This window comes from Chionomys nivalis, chromosome 23 (assembly GCF_950005125.1).
Source record: "Chionomys nivalis chromosome 23, mChiNiv1.1, whole genome shotgun sequence".
Lineage (NCBI taxonomy): Eukaryota > Metazoa > Chordata > Mammalia > Rodentia > Cricetidae > Chionomys > Chionomys nivalis.
Window position 1 is genome coordinate 10,973,694 of NC_080108.1, and position 19,151 is coordinate 10,992,844.

General features: G+C 45.7%; 1 protein-coding gene across 1 annotated transcript in view; it reads left to right on the forward strand.

The window, feature by feature from the left end:
• The window catches only part of Abhd17c (abhydrolase domain containing 17C, depalmitoylase), a 40,139-nt gene that overhangs the window by 16,256 nt on the left and 4,732 nt on the right, over nt 1-19,151 (forward strand). Inside the window, exon 2 of the mRNA XM_057756568.1 lies at nt 18,754-18,933. Coding sequence (XP_057612551.1) covers nt 18,754-18,933 — 180 coding nt within the window. The remainder of the gene's footprint in view (nt 1-18,753; nt 18,934-19,151) is intronic.

A 19,151-nucleotide genomic window follows, 5' to 3' on the forward strand; every position in this document is an offset into this window, starting at 1 on the left:
AATTGTTTCCAAAGTCTGGTAAGATTCTTTTTTAAAAGGAAGAGAAATGAATGAGTCATTTCGCAGTATAGATAGTTCTCAGAGATTTGAAAGAGATCAACGAGGTGATTCTAAAGGGGTTGCAGTCTTCAAAGTGCTCCACAAACCTTTGATCCTAAGAACAGTTCTGTAGGAGCAGCAGGAGAGTTTGGAGGAAGTTGGCAGCTCTGGCTTAGCAGAGCCAGGGACTGAGGAGCAAGTATCAGCTGCCCTTTCTCTTGACAAACATTCCGGCTACCACCTGCCTCAGCGGATCTGTTGGCAGTTGCTTCCAAGTATTGTCTTCTGGGTTTTACCCCTCTCCCCCTGGGCAGCTGAGTGTTCTACCATCTCACTGATATTCCTGTAATTGGTGATGATTAGTGATTAACTCAGTTAATTTTTCTATTTTTTTGTTTTGAAATGAGGCTTCAAACATGTAGTGTGTCCACTCTTGGAACAACACCATTCAGATAGGGAGGGGGCATTGAAATGTTTTTTAAAAATCAGTTTGATTTCTTTAGGGAGCTTAAATTAGCATTGTGATGCTTTCCTTCCCGGAGTCCTATAGACCCAAGGTATAGAGCTCTTGTCTTCAGCAGCAGCTGCTCTGAGGGCTGGTGCTGGGCAGCTCTGTGATGATTTACTGACCAAGGACTTGGCTCCCAACAGGGACAGGCTTGTTTGACAACCGCGGGGACAGGTAAGGCGAGTTCTGTGACCCAGCTGGAGGTATGATTCATAGCTCGTTAGCTGTTGGTGCATTGCTGTAAAAGTTTAGGAAGTGGTGGTGTCTCTTATTCCTAAAGCAGGGGGACTCTGGAGACCAATCCAAACTCTGCAGGCAGCTGGACTGAATGGAGCCCCTTTAATCCCACTCAAGTTTAGTCTTATTAGCCAGAGAGATTCGGAGGCACGGCCACTTGTGGTCAAACAGGCTGTGCCCTGTAAAAAAGTTCTTGGTACTTGTCAATGGGTCTTAAGATTTTGTTCCTTCCATTATTAAGAAAACAATTATGACAGTCCCATGATCCTTGGTGGAACTGTGAGGATGGGAAATATCCCCTAGATTCCTAATGCCAACGGTTTGAGAAGACATTTTGACTTTACGATAAAGTAGGAAAGCAAGAAGTAAAGGCAGCGCCAGTTCCTGGAAAGCCAAATGCAAAAAAAATACTGCCTTTCTGCTTTTTATTACAGTAATTGATTGCTATTTAGTTTTTGCAAACTTAGTAACTCCCTTATTTTATTGGGAGGAGAGAAGGGGCAGCTTGGCAAGTATGACAGCTAGGACACACTCAGCTGGACTTAGGATTTACTTCCTCAGAAAGTCCTAGTGCCACTTGTGGTTCAGTTGTTTATTTCGTGGTGCTGGAGATGTAACCTGTGGCCTTGCTCCTCTCAGCCAGTGTTCCAGGACTGAGCCACACTCCTGGCAGGAGATTTGGTTGATACTTTTCATGGCCCCACCTATCAGTTTTGTTTGTTGTTTTAAAATGCACTAGATTTGCCATGGACAAAAGCTAGGGAAGTGGTCCCCCACTTCCTTCTGTGTGGTTTCTACCTGCCCTTCTCTCCTGCCTCCAAGCCCAGTGTGCATCTCTGCAGTGAGTCAAGCAGAACTGCAGACAGTATCAGGGAAGGTTGCACTGAAAGCTGGAGAGAAAGGTAATCCCCTAGTTACTCCTGACTTTTAAAGATGATTTTGTACCTTTTTCTAAGTGTTCCTTAAATGTCCCTTTTCCTTTTATAATTGAATGTGTACTCATCCAGAGGCTAGTGATCATTTAGTGTGCAGAAAAAAAAAATCAAAGCACAATGTGCTGAGTCCTTTTCAAATCTTCACTACAGTTATTTCGTCCACATGCGCCCTGCGCATATTAGCTTTAGTACTTCCATTTTTCCATTTCCCGCCCATTTTCATAAAGTTCCCAGTTGGGGCTAAGGATGAATGCAGATGTTGGAATGCTTGCCCACCATGCACAAAACAAAGCCCTGGGTTCAATTCTCGGCACTGCATAAGCTAGGCATGTGACATGTACATGTAATTCCAGCACATAGGACACAGACAAGGGGATGAGGAATTCAAGGCTAGCCTTAGCTGCAGAGTGAATCCCAGGCCATCCTGGGTAACATGGGACCCTGAAAACCATATTTGGCTCCTGGCATGTTTCTTTCCAAGTTGTGGATTTTGCACCTAGCAGGAACCCAAAGCTCTCCCTCACTTGAGTCCTGGAAGCTCAAATGCTAGGACACCTGTAGCAGACTAGTCACAGGGCCTCCTGCATCCGTGTTCTACTGATTCAGGATACAGCTGGCCAGTGGAGTGACCGCCAGAGCCACAGAAGTGGGATCCAGGAAGGTCAGGTTGGATGGGGAAAGCGGGCTTGTTTAGGGACTTTGGTACTCTGTGTTTAGCAGTGTTGTTACACTCAGACCTGTGATAAGACGACCCCCAAGTTGTTTTCCCTCTGTGAACTGTTGCCAGAATAGTTCTCTAGCTTAGTGTTTAACTTTTTAAAACCAGCTTTGAATATTTTTGAAACACCAGTGTTAAATACCTTCTTGAAGACCAGACACGGTGACACTTTAATCCCAGCATGAGGGAGCACAGACAGGAGGAACTGTGAGTTCTAGGCCAGGGGTACACAATGAGACCCTGTCTGCAAAGAAAAAAAAAGATAGGTAAATATGTCCTTGTAATTTTGAGCAGCATACTTCCTCCATATTCCCTTGTTGCTGAGCTTGTTAGTACTTCTGGAGGATGTAAGCATCAGTTGTGGGTTTCTGTGTGGAGTGTGAGGTACCAGCACCCACCAGGCATCCTGTATGTGCCACCTGCTCCCCAACAGGATTCTTAAAGCCACCTGGTGAGCAGGGAGAAAGACAGCTAACAGGGCTGGCTTGTACTCAGATGCATGTTCAGAGGCCTGGGAGGGTGAAAAGCCTTCCCTGCAGTCAGAGCCCCCAAATCAGCTGTGGCCAGCTGTTAGAGAAAGCTGTTTGCCCAGCCAGATAGACATTGGACTTTCTGCCGAAAGGAGGGTAAAGTTCCAAAGTCTAGGACTCTCAAGGGTTTATTTACATGAGGGATCCAGAACACTGTGCTGGGGGGGTAGATACTTAGGGGGAGGGGTGGCCAGATCCTTCTCTGAGGAGCTGCAGTCTGGCTGTCGCTTACAGAGCTTCAGAGTTGTTGTGTGTCCTTAAACTTCAAAACTTCAGCAATTCCTGATGAAACATGTCTAAAATGTCTTCATGTGCTTCCTTTCCATTCTAAGCGGAAAATGAATGGCATAATCATTTATTAATGACTCTGGATCATCATTAGGAAACAGTATTCTACAGTGTAGTTTTTGATTGATTGCTGACTTAAAATCTTGTCTAGAGTGGTCTGTTTGTTATGAGGGTAATTGATAGGGTGAAGAAAGGGTGACTGGAAACAAAAATGGAGCCATTCAAGAGGTTCACAGGTGCTTCTGTGATGACCTGAAGTTTCTTGGGTAGAGCTGTCGTGTCTGTTGGGGTGTTGGTGTTTCTGCAAGAAAGTGCTCTCTTGTCTTCTCCATCTTTTCCCCATTCCTCATCAGTCTTCTTATGACTTCTTTGCTTGAAGGTAGAGTTTTCTTCTCCCCCCAGTATTTTCTTGGGATCCTGTCTATGGTGAGCCCCTGGATGAGAACAGAGTAACATGGCTTTAGTTTGCCAGTTTTGGTTACGATGAGGACCACCAGCAGCAGAGTATCACTAGAGGAAAACCCAGTGCTATTTTCTCTCCTATGTAATCTCTGTCTTTATGTTCCTCTGCTCTGGAACCTTGCAGAATGCCAGTCAGCTTGTCCAAGAATGACAGAAAACAACAAAGTTTGCATGGGGGAAGGTTTCATTCAGAGATGCTGGTGTTTGTGAATGTCCTGGGTTGAATTGGGTTGAATTAACTGACGATTTGACATAGGCTAGAATCACCAGAGGGGATCAAAAGTCTCAGTTGTCAGGTTGGTCTGTGAGTCTGTCTTTGGGAGACTTCTTGGTAGTTAATGATGTAGGAAGGCCCAGCCCACCTTGGGCAGGTAATATCGAGCTGTATATAGAGAGTGAGCCCACAAGTTACCTTGCTCCATGGCTTCTGCTTTGAGTTATGGCTCCCCTCAGTGATGGACTGTAACCTGGAAGAATAAGCCAAACAAACTGTTTCTTCCCCAAGCTGATTTGTGTACTACCACAGCAGCAGAAATAAAACTAAAGGGGCTGGAGAGATGGCTCAGAGGCTAAGAGCACTGACTGCTCTTCCAGAGGTCCTGAGTTCAATTCCCAGCAACCACATGGTGGCTCACAGCCATCTGTAATGAGATCTGGTACTCTCTTCTGGCCTGCAGGCATACATGGAAGGATTGTTGTATACATAATAAATAAATAAATCTTAAAAAAGGAAAAAAAGAAAACTAGAATGGTGGGCATTATACTGCAGACTGACAGCCGTATACTAGTCCCAAATAATTGAGAATGTTTTCTCTTCAGTTTTTAAGCCATTGCAGACCTTTGTAGTAGATATGACCTGACTTGGCCTCTGATATCCTAGGGATACTGGGCTGCTACAGGCAAGTGTGGCTGAGGATCCTGCTTCATGCGGTTGGCACCTGTCACTGTCCCCAAGTCTCTTGAGCCCCGAGTTTTGTGTTGTAGTTCAGTGTTGCTGTGACTTTGGTTATGTGGATGTTCGGTATGGTGGTCAGTAAGTTCCATTGCCTGAGTAGCTGGTGCTTTCAATGTTTTGCATGTTAGCTTTCATTTCTCTTTGATTCATAATTGTTCAGCAAAAATTTTTTAAACCCTACATTTTTCTAAAATGCCGAGGAGTTCCCCTGTTCTTGGCTAACCACTTCTTTATTCTTGTGCTGGTTCACGTTGCAGTGAGAAAGGGTGCCGTGTGTACTGTGGTCTTGAGCTCAGGCCCTTTCAGCACTTTTATAGACTCCTGTGCTCATCTAAGTGGTTCCCTACTGACAGTCTGCTCCCGTGTCCTCACCGTCGTCTGGGGCTAGCAGTTAAGTTCAGTCTGAGGTCACAGGGAGCCCTGTTCCAGTCTTGCAGGGGAAGAGAGAAATGTTAAGCTGTAAATGCAAAGAGAAAATCCATTAGCTCGCTTGTAAATGCTGTAGTGGGCATGATTAGTTCTTAAGAGACTTGACCCCCTTTCTTCCTGGACAGAACTCTGTCGCTGAGTATGGAGTGGTGGGCAGGGCCTTCATACAGAGCCTGGGGCCACCAACTGGGGAAGGGTATGGGAAGTTATCTGCCTGCTTGAGAAACTGAAGGTGAGAAATTCAAACTATGTGGCTGTTTGGCAGGTGGCACTTCAGAGCTCCACTGCACACGTGATAAAGTGCATTCTTTGTGCCCTGCCAGCCTTCTGTGCTGGGCTGTGAATTCCACATTTCTGGGCCTCTCTTGATCCTTCAGCTAGCTCTCACTGTCAGAGCGTTGCATTCTTTGAAACATAGTGCATGGCCAGACCCCGAAAATAAGGAGTTGCTTTGTAGTAACGGGGAATGTTGGGTGAGAGAAAGGGAGTGGCTGTCCAGAGCTATCCTTGAGTGTGCCTGTGGACCATGGAGTTCATGGCCATGCGTCTGGGGCAGCCTCCTAAGATGCGGACTTCATCATGAGTGTGGCGTTGTGGGAAAGGCCCAAGGATTTCCTTGTGTACTTGGGGAGGCTTGCATTCCTGACTTCATAGGGTTTTGCACTGTGTAGCAAGGCTGCCCTCCCTGGCCCTCACCACAGCCTCTCTGGTCTTTTGTGGAGACACGGAGGCAAGTACCAGACTTGAACTTCAGCTTACCTGGCTGAAGGATGCCAGATTGTTGCTAGGATTAAGGACACGGCGTATAGAATGGGTTCTTCTGTAGGCTGGGCATTTGCTAATGGCAAGATCAAGCTACTGCTGTAACAGAATCTGTCTGCCACGAGCACAAGGCTTCCTTATATATAGCTACAAGTAGCCCACGGTGTGCAAATTCTTACAGAACCAGACAGTGTTCATATCAGGCCTGAGCCCCAGGTAGTAGTACCTGGGCATTGGGCTGTTCCACTTGCTTTGATCTGGTAAGGTTGAGCCTGTAGGGGGGCAGTGATGAGTTACTCTAGCGGAGAAGGATCAGGAGTGGGCAAGGTCCAGGCTTGATCCATTCCCATCACTGGACAGATCAGCCTAACTCACCTCAGTGCTGACTTCCACATAAGGTCCATGCCTAGGGCATTACTTAGGAGTAGTGATGTGTGGTGGCTGGGTCTTCTACCTCTCTTGATACATTCAAGTCAGTTCTAGGGCCTTCCAAGGCTGTTTTTAGAAGATAAAACTTTATCACCTAGGTTACCAAATGGATTATCTAAAAGCACAGATTTGCTAAGTACACCCAGCCTGGATTGAGGCTAAGTGTCAGCCCTGGGTGACAGATTGACCATACTTAGAAGTCAGGTTTCTGGTACCAAATGCAGGTGACATTCATGATCAGCTCTCTGGTCAAGCATCCTCTAAGGGCAGTCCCCAGAAACCATGTCACAGTTCTCATAGAGGGTCAGAGCTACCTTCCTCTGGTTTCTAAGAGGTCTAGGGGAGGGGGGCTGCTCAATTCAGGCATTTGCTGTCCATTCTTGTGTCTGTTATCTTGCTCATGAATTTTGCTTTGTGCTGTAGTACAGCAGATGTGAAATCTTAATAAAATCTTCATATTTTCTTAAATACTTCAGCCATATGTTTCCTCTTTTCAGTCTTAGGAATTCCAATACATTGTAGAAAACATGCTTATTTCAGGATAAACATGCATATAAGTAGATATTATGGAAAGCATTTGTTCTTGCTTTGTAGATTTTATATCTATTTGATTTCTCTGACATCACACACTTGCCCACTTCTTACACCTTTAAGATCACATCTTTATAATTGATGTGACTTTTTTAATGCATTGCTTTGGTGGGAGCTCAAACACCAGTAAATTAGCAAAGGGAAGCAGTGTTTTAGAAATAATGATGGGAGGACATTTCTAGGCTGAGGATGGGTTTAAAAGTGTGATGTGTTGAAGTGCCCAGAGGCGTCTCCGAGGGGATTTCACCAGGGTTTGAAGTCAGGTGGATTTAGGAGGAGGGACCCAGCAGGGGAAGTTGTGAGCCCCCGAGAACACATGCGTGGCAGTCACAGAGGAGCCTTGTTCTGAGACAGTAAATTCTGCGTTCAGAACAGGAGATATCCAGAAGCACGTCTATGTCTAATGCTGCCACACTGCCCTCATCCCCTGCCTTTTGCCTACTCAGTCCAGGGTACTGGCCCGAATGTCCTCTGTCCTCATAATCCATGGCATGCCCTTCTGCCGGCCTGTGATGCCCTCTTCAGTTCCTGCTGTCAGGATGAGGAGGCCCCCCTCCCCCCAGGCACCTGAGTGTGGATGATCAATGCATCCAGATGTTACAGTCTGAAGATTTTACAATTACAGAATAGTTTCATTTCAGAGTAGAAAGCAGGTATGCAGCTAGAGCTGTCCAAGGCCTTGTTGCATGTAGCTTGTTGAAGGCATCACCATTTCAGAAAAGGAGAGATATGTTACATTTTATGTTCTGCCAAAGGAGAACCATCCTTGCCTTGGCGGAACAATGTAACACTCAGTATGGACTTGCTGTCTAAAAGTCTGTGAATGTAGCTGGCTTAGTGGTGCATACCTTCACTCCCAGCGCTAAGGAGGTAAAAGCGGAGGACAGCCAGGGGCTATACAGTGAGCCCTTGTCTTGAAAGAAACAACAACCAAAAGGTTATGATTGTCTTATCCTGAGCACTCAACCCTGCATGCTTGTCTTGCTTGCCTCAGCAGCCCAGAGTCTACCACACCTCTGGTTTGCATTTATTCCCAAAGACTACATTACAAGACATTGTAACTGGTTATGGTGAAGTGTGTGGAGCGGAATGTGGTTAGCTGGGTATTTTGAATTATTGATCATGGTACTCAATGTTCTCAATGGCCGGGAAAGCCTTCCTGTTTACGATAAATAAGGATGCAGGATTTGCTTTATTAAGTTTGTACCCTACATAGTATTTTAATTAAAATAGAACATTGAAGTTACTTCAAGGCTTTGTTTGAGGCTGACTAAAAAGAGGAAATGGGAAGTTCTGTGGGTTAGGCCTCAGTCACAGAGTCGCATCTGTTGTTTGTGGGCTATCAAGACTGGCACACTTGATCCCAGAGTCCTTGACAGAGGGCGGAGGCGGCACATTTGAAGCCTTGTGCAAGGAAGGTAAAATGACGTTCACACAGCAGTGTTTGGGATCTGGGTTTTGCTGTCACCACGCCTTTTATACCCTCCCCACTAAGTATCCCAGGGGAGGAATGGTCTTCTAGATTGGCAAAAGAGCACAGCGTGGTCACATTTTATAATCTGATTCTCGTTTTCTTGGTTTTGAAACAGGCTCTTGCTATTTTGTCCAGGCTGATCTCCAGTGATCCTCCTGCCTCAGCTCCCCTATAGTGGATTGCAAGTATGAGTCTCAACACCTGGCTAGAGAATCTTCTTTCTTTATACTACCAATAAACTTTAATGCCCTTGGATTTTACAATAAAAAAGACAGCTTTACTGTGTGTTTCTGTTTTATTTAGAATTTGGGAGAGCTGTTCTTCCAATGTAGAATATAGGATAATAGGGAATAAGATGCGTTGGTCAGATGTGAGAGGAATGGTCACTTCATTTTCTTTTTTGAAACTATGAATACACAGACACACACACATGAATACACACACACACATGAATACACAGACACACACACAATCTGCCAGTGTAACCTGATTTTGTTTTTTTAAGAGTCTTAACTGAATCTTAACTATGTAAACTAGGCTGGCCTTGAACTCAGCAATCCTCCTGAGTCTACTTCCTAAATGCTAGGATTACAGGTGTGTCTCACTCTGCCCAGCCCTTACAACTTTTTGTTTATCACCAAAAAAATAATAATAATAATTTTTTTTTGAGGCAAGGTGTAGTGGCACATACATTTATTTAATCCCGGCATTCTGGAGGCAGAGGCAGATGCATCTCTGAGTTCCAGGACAGCCAGGGTGACACAGAACAACCCTGTTTCAGGAAAATAGTGATAACAAAAACATTGTTTGTGAGGTAGGGTCATGGTATATCCTGGTTGGAAACTTGCTAGGCTGCATTAAATTTGAGATGATCCTCTTGTGTCTGCCTCTCTATTGCTGGGATTATAGGTGTGCACCATCATCCTTGGTTCTAGTCATAACCACTTTTACGTAGATGTCCCGTGGCAGTGAACACCTTGACATTGTTGTATAGCCACCACCCCTGTTCATCATTAGGAGCCTTCCTACCTCCCCTCCCCACAAAAGGTAAGACTGCTACTGAATGGATTTGTTCTGTTGATGGAGACCTAGCGCGGTGCCTTGGGTACAGACTGCTGCGTCTTTGAGTCATGGGTGTGCATGTGCTAAGGACCAGTGTTGAGTCTTCACCCAGCACCTCTGGTAGGGAAGAGCCTGGTGCACAGTGGGAGCTAGAACCCGGTGCGGCGATGGGAAGCATGCCCTGACCTGTGGGGGTAGAGGTGGAGTACCAGCAGCGTTGACCGGCAGAACGCTGGTGACACCAGCTCAGTACTTACAGCTCTCAGGGCTGTAATTCACGGTAACTGGTAAACCTGGAATTCTGTGGCTCTTCCCCTGCTCAAGTCCCAGTTCTGGCTCTGATTCACTTAAGCTGTCTTGGTAATCTCACTTTCCGTTAACTCAGTAACCTTGTTCAGAACTAGTGTTTCCTTATCTGTAAAATACAGCCATCTATCTACAGTCTCTACGGACCTTGCCAAGCTGTCCTGTGGTTTGATTTATTTCCATAATTGATGATGTGACGTGTGTGTGTGTGTGTGTGTGTGTGTGTGTGTGTGTGCTTTTAAGAAAGAGTGATGGAAAGTTCTGGAAGCAAAAGGAAGAGTGGGGAAGACAAGGGACACTTTTGAGAATTGGTCCAGGAGATTGGAGCTGAAAATGCCACTGAGGAAGGGCCAGCTGGCTGGATCTCAGAGGTGCCGTGGTGGGTGCTGGATTATAGTCAGGATGCATGCAGAGCAGGGCAGGACCTCAGCCTGTGTAGTGTGCTGTAGTTACTTGGGCCACAGTAGATCCTATAGGCAAGACCTGAGATTGGAATTTGGACACCAATGTGGAAGGAACGGGGGTGGGTGGGGTGGGGGGAGACGGGATTGTGAAGGAGAGAGCTGAGAGCGTGGCTCACTTGCGGGTGTGTGGAAGTGAGTCTGGGAATTCGGGCTGGCCTGCCCTCTGCCCTGTGTTGTCTTCTCACTCCTCACTGCAGTCCAGGGGCCAGAGAAGCAGGGTGGTGGAGTCCTGTTGTAGTGCAGTGCCAAGCTAGGGTGCAAACCCGGGAGCACTGACTCCCCATGCTTCCTCCTGCCCTGTTCTCCACAGTCGTGACCCTGTGCGCCTGCCTCACTGCCGTCCAGAGTACGAAGTTCACCCAGCTGCATCAGGAGACCTCACAGAGCACAAGCTGGGTGTGGGTCCTTAAGAACCAGGCTGACTGGTGCCCTTCCTTGGCTTTCCTCTCGGTAGTAATTGTCAAGGAGCTGTCCTGCCTCAGTCCAGGACATGATTCAGACAAGAGTCAGATAGCCCCAGAAAGCATGCTTGAGTCCTGTGTTTTACCCTGAAAAGTCACTCTGTTACCCTAGAGGGGCCCAGACCTTATTGACCACCCCAGATGTGGTACTCCCCGAAAAGAGCAGGTCATAGGAGTCCTGTCTCTGCTTGTCATCTTGAGAAAGCTTGCTAGTGGAAACCCTTCGTTGCATGAGCTGATGTGACCTGTGGCATCCCAGCCTTGTTAAGGCAGTGTTACACAGGAAAGCTTCCAGACATTACAGGTCTCCCACAGCTCCTCTGAGACTGTTCAGAGTGAGAGCAAGTACTTCACAGGTTCCACTCCTAAGAAGTGACTCTGCCTTGGCAGTCGGTAGGCCATGAACTTGGGCTTTTAAACTTTGTCTTCCCATGGGAGAGCTTTCATGATGTCTGTGCCTTAGCTTCGTTGGGGTTTCTTAGAGCTGGGATTTGTGTTGAACTGTTTCCCGTAGACAAAGGCAACACTTAGCACTGGTCTCTTGTCGGGGGCCCGTGCTTGAATTTTGCGTAAGGCAGTTCGTATTGCAGAGGCCCGCAGGGCAGCTGTGCTCTCTCTCACCTGCTAGGAAGCGACTGCAGCTGGGGGGAGGCAGCATTTGCTGGCTTTTCCAGCATGTCAGATAATTACAGAATGCCAGGAATCTGATTATCATCGGGATAATTTCATGCTCAATTATATTTAGATGAATTCAAGTAAGTGATTCTATTTTAATTTTAACAGATCCAGAGACAGTTAATTCTATATTCTTTAGAGCTGTAGTTTTCCTCTGAAAGACGGTTTTTAAAATATTAAAATTAAGTTGTGTCAGGCTTTATTTATTTTTGCTTTGACAGAGAGTTGGGGTATGGAATAGTTTTGAATGTCAGAAAAAATTGAGTTGTAGAACCTTTCCCTTAATCTCCATTTAGAAGGAAATTGCAAGCACTCGGCTAGAAGGACTTGTAAACAGGTGGATGGTGCTGTGTGAAAGGAAGATGCCTGGCCTAGCGCTGTTTAGATAAACACAAAGAAAGGCTGAGCTGATAAGCATTGCACACACGCTGCAAGCCTTCCTTAAATTGTGTTTTTTAGAGGCTTTTGTGTCCTATGCATTTCATTTTATCATAGTGGATAGGATCTGGGCACTTGATCTTTCCCAGAGTCTCTGCATTAGCGAAACACTGAATTGAGCCTTTTTTACCCATGGGTTCTTCACCCATGGATTCCATCAACTACAAATGGGGAATATCTGGAAGGTGGATTGGATTCTAGAACGGTCCCTAAAGCAAAACTTGAATTTGCTGTTTGTTGAGTAACATACCAAACCATTTGAACAGAGTAGTATGTATACATGCATGTGGACAGAGTAGTTATGTATACATGCATGTGGACAGAGTAGTATGTATACATGCATGTGGACAGAGTAGTTATGTATACATGCATGTTGACAGAGTAGTTATGTATACATGCATGTGGACAGAGTAGTATGTATACATGCATGTGGACAGAGTAGTATGTATACATGCATGTGGACAGAGTAGTATGTATACATGCATGTGGACAGAGTAGTATGTATACATGCATGTGGACAGAGTAGTTATGTATACATGCATGTGGACAGAGTAGTTATGTATACATGCATGTGGACAGAGTAGTTATGTATACATGCATGTGGACAGAGTAGTTATGTATACATGCATGTGGACAGAGTAGTTATGTATACATGCATGTGGACAGAGTAGTATGTATACATGCATGTGGACAGAGTAGTTATGTATACATGCATGTGGACAGAGTAGTATGTATACATGCATGTGGACAGAGTAGTATGTATACATGCATGTGAACAGAGTAGTTATGTATACATGCATGTGGACAGAGTAGTTATGTATACATGCATGTGGACAGAGTAGTTATGTATACATGCATGTGGACAGAGTAGTTATGTATACATGCATGTGGACAGAGTAGTATGTATACATGCATGTGGACAGAGTAGTATGTATACATGCATGTGGACAGAGTAGTTATGTATACATGCATGTGGACAGAGTAGTTATGTATACATGCATGTGAACAGAGTAGTTATGTATACATGCATGTGGACAGAGTAGTTATGTATACATGCATGTGGACAGAGTAGTATGTATACATGCATGTGGACAGAGTAGTATGTATACATGCATGTGGACAGAGTAGTATGTATACATGCATGTGGACAGAGTAGTTATGTATACATGCATGTGGACAGAGTAGTTATGTATACATGCATGTGGACAGAGTAGTTATGTATACATGCATGTGGACAGAGTAGTTATGTATACATGCATGTGGACAGAGTAGTTATGTATACATGCATGTGGACAGAGTAGTATGTATACATGCATGTGGACAGAGTAGTTATGTATACATGCATGTGGACAGAGTAGTATGTATACATGCATGTGGACAGAGTAGTATGTATACATGCATGTGAACAGAGTAGTTATGTATACATGCATGTGGACAGAGTAGTTATGTATACATGCATGTGGACAGAGTAGTATGTATACATGCATGTGGACAGAGTAGTATGTATACATGCATGTGGACAGAGTAGTTATGTATACATGCATGTGGACAGAGTAGTTATGTATACATGCATGTGGCCTCCTGCTTCTCCTGCCAGTTTCTCCGGCACCCATTGAACGCTGTGGGCTGTAGTTAGGCCTGCTGTGGCTATGCCTGTCCCTGTACTGAACATGTAGGCTCTTTTTCTTCTCATTATACCATAAACAATAGAGTTAAATATTATGAACAGTATAGATATGTTTGAAAGTATTGGAGTGTGCATGGTTATATGCAAGTTCTACACTTTCGCATAGGAGGCTTGAACATCCCACAGGTTTTGGAGACATCCTCTAATACCCAGGGTGAGCTGAGTTCCTGTTCACATACACATGCCCAGGCTGCCTCTTTCAGCCAGCCATCTTCTGAATTGCAGCAGAAGATAAAGCTTTGTACTCGAGGATGGTCTTTGTAGCGTATGCATCAGATTTGAGAGAATTTCTTCTCACAGTTAATTCTGTCAGGTTTTGTTGCTACAATTCCTTGGGTGGGCAGTGGGGCTGAACAACGTCCACCCTTCCTCCTGAGGTCCCAGTGACAGCACAGGCTGCAGCTCTACCAGAGTTCACTCTGGGGACCAATGAGTTCATTATTTACAGAGCATTGGGTGCAGGGCTACAAACAGAGGCATAGGTGGCCGTGAAGCAGCCACGCTGGGAAGTTCATACACAGTGGGCACAGTTGAACTCATGGAGATTTAGCAGTTGGCTTGGAAGATGATGTGGTACAACAGGTTTACTGTAGTTTCCTGAAACTCAGCATACCCCGAACTGGACTTCCTAGAGCAACAAAATTCTGACTAGCTCCAGCTCATCTCTTTTGCAGCTCCTTGATTCGGCCAGTTTTGTCAGCCCTTCTCTCTCCAGTGTTGTCTGAAGCTCCCTTTCCCTTCCCTTGAGCCTTCTTGTCATGTACGCATTGATGTAGACAGTTGTCTTCCCCAGACCACAGCTTGCGGCCAAGCTCTGTGTCCTGGGTATCTTGTGCCTGATCCCCCGTCTTTCCATGCTACATCTCCAATTTTAGTAGCACCCCTCTGACCTCCAGGTTCCTGTGTGAGCTGCCTTCCCTCCCTGAGCTCGGCCTCCTCTGATTGACTTCTAACTGCCTTCTTCCCAGAGCTGTACCCAGCTCCCCATACCCATCCTCTATTCTCTGTATGGACCAAACCCACTGGCTGTATTATTCATTTTGCCTCCATTTGTACCTGTCTGTACAAACTGAGAAGTTTGAATCCATCTACTTTTTATTCCTTCAAAGACATGTGACTGAAGAGCATGTAATTTTGCCTCCACTTCCCCCCTCCCTATTGTTGTATCTTGGAACCAGTAAGGCTACTTTTCGTGGTTTATTTGGCCTGTTTGATTTTATAACTGGTATGGAGGGAACACTGATTGTGTTCACAATTGTAAAGCTTCTAGTGGGGACAGTTTACAAAAAGTAAATGTCCCTTTCAACTAAATTAACTAAAAATTAGAAAGAAAAGAAACATAGTCTGTGCCAATGACCTGTAAGTGCGTTACTTTCTCAAGCAGTACCATGCAGCGGATTCTTTGTGTTTCCTGTTCATCACTGGAATAAACAGCCAGGAAGCCAGTGCATGAGGCTTTGGTTAGTCAGTCGCCGAGACCTCTCCAGACTACAGAGGTGTGCCTAGAAAAAGGGAGCTCAAGGTGTTTTCTCTGATGGGTGCTTTTTCTCCTCTTCCTCATAGTTAAAATGTAAAGTTCGTGTTGATTAAACTTTCTATGCCCAGAAAGTCCCCCAGTCAGCTCACTTCGCCTGCCTGGAGGCAGAGGATCCAGCCTGGTTGGGGCTGGCCTGTGTGTGCGCCTGCTTCCCTTTCCAGCTGGGCTGTTTGCTGTTTGGCTTTGCAGTTTTGCCTCACAGTAGATAAGGGTCTCTCCTTATCCTCAGACCCTGTCCTCCCATTAACATTCCCACTACCTGGAGTATTTGAGTATTTGTCTTCATCCTACGATTGAAGAAATTTCCCCTAGGAATTCTAGCTCTGAAATATTTAAAATGTTGACTTCAAAGTCAATGGAACTGTGCCAAGCACAGTTTTGAAGATAAAGGAGGAAGGTTTTGACAAAGGACAAAGTCAGAGCCCATTAACTCACACGGGATGCAGGGTGTCTTGGGGAGGTCGGGCTTGTGCTCTGCTGTAGAGAGAAGAAAGCTTTACATTGAAACAAAAACGAATGACTTGAATGTTATAGGTGATTATTCTCATGGGACAGTGCCCTGGCTCACTCAGCCTCCAGGGTGGGTCTTCCTGTCCGACACCTTTTGATGCTGAGAGGGGCATGGCGTCTCTGGCTCCAGGCCACTCCTGGACTGTGTGTAGCTTGAGTTAAAAAACCTTGGTGGACATTTGAAGAGGCTGAGCAGAATGTGGAGATGTGCGAGGGTATGCCTGCAGTCACGCTGTTGGTCATGGGAAGCTGGACCCAGGACCATGACTTCCTCAGACGCCGACTCTGAGACTTTGATCTTTGTTTCTAGAAAACCTTAGGTCATACCCGTAAAACCAAAGTTTATATGCTTACTGGTATTGATGCGACTTTCATGTTCACTGCCCTGCAAATTAGAGATTGTATTCCTATCCAGTATCTCCAGGATGCCAGACTTCAGTGAGTTTTATATCATAGGAATATTAAGATTGCATGGATTTTAGTTTTATTTTATTTTTTTAAATAGCTTTTGGAGCTGGAGAGATGGCTGTTTGTAGGACCTGAATTTGGTCTTTAGAGTCCATGTTAAAAAAACAGGCATGTTGGAGTACACATGTCATCTCTTAACTAAGGAGGCAGAGATAGGCAGATTCTTGGGGCTTACTAGCCAGCCTGGCCTAGTCTGCTGGGCAAGCAGAAACTTACCTGAAAGCAGACAGCAAAAGCAGGGGAAAAAAGTTAAGCAGTACTGTCACGCACATGCGTGTGTGTGTGTGTGTGTGCGTGTGCTTGCTTGTGTGTGTCTGTTTCTATATCTTACACAAGTAGCCTTTGGCTGGAATCATATTGAGAAGGAGGTAGAGCTGGGAAGAAGAGTCTGTAGGGCCCAGCGATTGGCAGTGATGAAGGCCATCAAGGGTTTACAGGCAGAGAGAGTTTATGATCAGCAGGAGATTAAGCTTTCCTGGCAGACGGGCTACTTAGAGAATAAAGGGTGGAATAGTTATCTGGGCCAGGTGGTGGTTCCTTTAGGTCTGTGGGCTTGGAGGTAGGGATTTGCCGAAGGGTGTGGTTAGGGAGTAACATGGCAAAAGGTTATTTGCTCGGCTTTGTTTCCAGACAGGTGTATTATGTGGTGAAAGTGGGAGATTAATTGGAATGAGGATCGTGGCGGTTCATGGAGCAAGGCAGGTCTGACATGGGCATCTGTCAAGTTGGTTGATACCCAAATTCTGCCCTAGGTAGAGGGCAGGGGTCAGAGTGTAGGCAGCATGGTGGTTTATGTAGATTGAACTGAGAGCAGGAGGTCACAGAGAAGAGCAGGTCTGACATGGGCGTTTGTCAGATCAGGTGATACCCAAAATCCGCCCTGAGCAGAGGGCAGAGTCCTGGTAGGCTTTCAGGGTATATGTCATTAACATGAGTCAGTGAGACAGGGGACTTGAAACCCAGCTGAGATCCAGAAACCAATGACACCTTCTTCCCATAATCATGGGATGATTCACAGAATAGGGCAGATTAGAAGTGCAATCTAAGTTTCATGGGGAAGGATGCAGAGGCAGTGCCAATAAGATCTACAGAATACCTCGGGAAACTGACCCCAGATTCTTGCAACGGATCTCAGAGGATCATCAGCTGGCAGATGTCCAACCTAGTGACCAACAGAGGCACACCGTAACAGGACACAGACTATCGCCACTCTGCACACCGAGCAAGTGACTCAGCCTTCCCGGATGAAACCCTTCCCTGTCCCACCATCACCACAGTCCTCTTGTGTAGGGATTGAAATCCCTGTTTTCAGTATTGCATCAAGTGCGCAGTCAGCAATAGCTTTTCCTTTTGGTGGCTTTACACACTTTGCACGTGGTATCGTTTGTGTTACCAGCTAGTGTCAGAGTGCCAGATTGTGTTCCGGAGGTTTTTGTAGTAATTTATACTCCTTCAGTGAGGCAACACATTCTGTGCTTCAGTCTTGTCATCTGTATTACTTTTCTCCTCCCTGTGACAAAAGGAAGGATGGGGTTTCTAATGACTTGCAGTGTGAGTACAGGGGGTAAAGGCGGGAAGCAAGAATGTGAGGTGCCTGGTCACACTAGATCTGTGGTCAGGAAGGAGCAGAGATGGGTGCTAGTACTCCGTTCCCTTTCCCCTCCAACTGTGTTCCTCCGAGACCCGACCCATGGGCTGGCACCTTCTTCAGCGAGAACCTCTGGAGAACTTACACATGTATAGAGATGGCTGGAGCTTCCTAGGGGACTCCAGATGCAGCCAAGATGACGGGGAGGATTAAACAGCACATTTCACCTTGAAGCTTTCTGCCTCTCATTTTCCCCAGTCTCCTGGATATAAAATAGCTACTTACTGCTTTAATGTGTCTTGTCGTGTGATAACAAAACTAAGTAATGTGTTGTGTTTGTATTAGGTGTCTGCACTTCCTCTGCCCCTCCCTCTCCCCCCACTCATTTGTCCGTCTTTTTGTACTTTCTAGCTAGGTGCTCTTGGTATACTCTTGATAGCTGTGTGTGTGTGTGTGTGTGTGTGTGTGTATGTATGTGTGTGTGTACCATGTTGCACATATGTGAGTCAGAGGGCAGTGTCGGAATAGTTTCCCTCCTTCCATTATGTGGGTCCTAGGGATAAGACCTCAAGTCCTCAGCTTTGGCCATAAGTGTTTTTACTCACTGAGGTATCTCTGTCTCTCACCGTCCATCTCTTTATTGTAGGCTAGTAAGAGGGTCCCTTTTTCTGTCTGCCTTCTGATTTGTTCTACCCTTAGGAAGGAGGGTGTAGCCTCCTGTAACACCTTCACCTGACACCACTTCCCAACAACGTGCAGGGAGGAGTGAAAGCACACTTCAAAGCCACACCTCATGGTTGTTCATCAGCATCAGCCTTTGGCTGGAACTGCAAGGGAGGCTGGGAAGTGTAGTCAGTGTTTCCCTTGGGCATTACCCAACTGGAACCCCTACAGAAGCAGGTCAGGAGACCACTGCTGAGACGAAAAGCTGGGGAGCATTTAGCCCTGAGAAGAGGCTTAAAAAGATGTGATTGCTTTCAAATGTAGAAAATAGATCCTTAGTCCTTTAGTCCTGAAATAGGCTTCTGGTTTTTTTTTTTTTTTTTAATAAAATTCACGTTCATTTAAGTTAAAATGTAAATGTTAGATAACGGTTTTAAGTTAATGTATGTGGGAGTTTTTGTGGGCTTACAATAGTTGTTGTCATCATCCATGCCCCCCACCCATTATCTGATGGTTTGTAACCTCTGCTTTCCACAGATATGGTGTGAGCCCTGAGAACATTATCCTCTATGGGCAGAGCATTGGGACTGTCCCCACCGTGGACCTGGCCTCGCGATATGAGTGTGCAGCTGTCATCCTCCATTCCCCGCTGATGTCTGGTCTGCGTGTCGCTTTTCCGGATACCAGAAAAACATACTGTTTTGATGCTTTCCCCAGGTAAGCTCACAGCTGGGTGAGTGAGAAGTCAGCCAGTGCTCAGAGTTCACATCTGTGCACTTTCTAATATTGATTGAGCATCCCCCCAGGTCAGACTCACCGGGCATCACCAGGGATGAGGCAAACGTAGCGTACTGAGACTTCAGTCTCCAGATGATGGATAAAGACCTTGAGAGTGCTGGTGCCCGGGACTAATTGATTAAGCTGTAACATGCAAC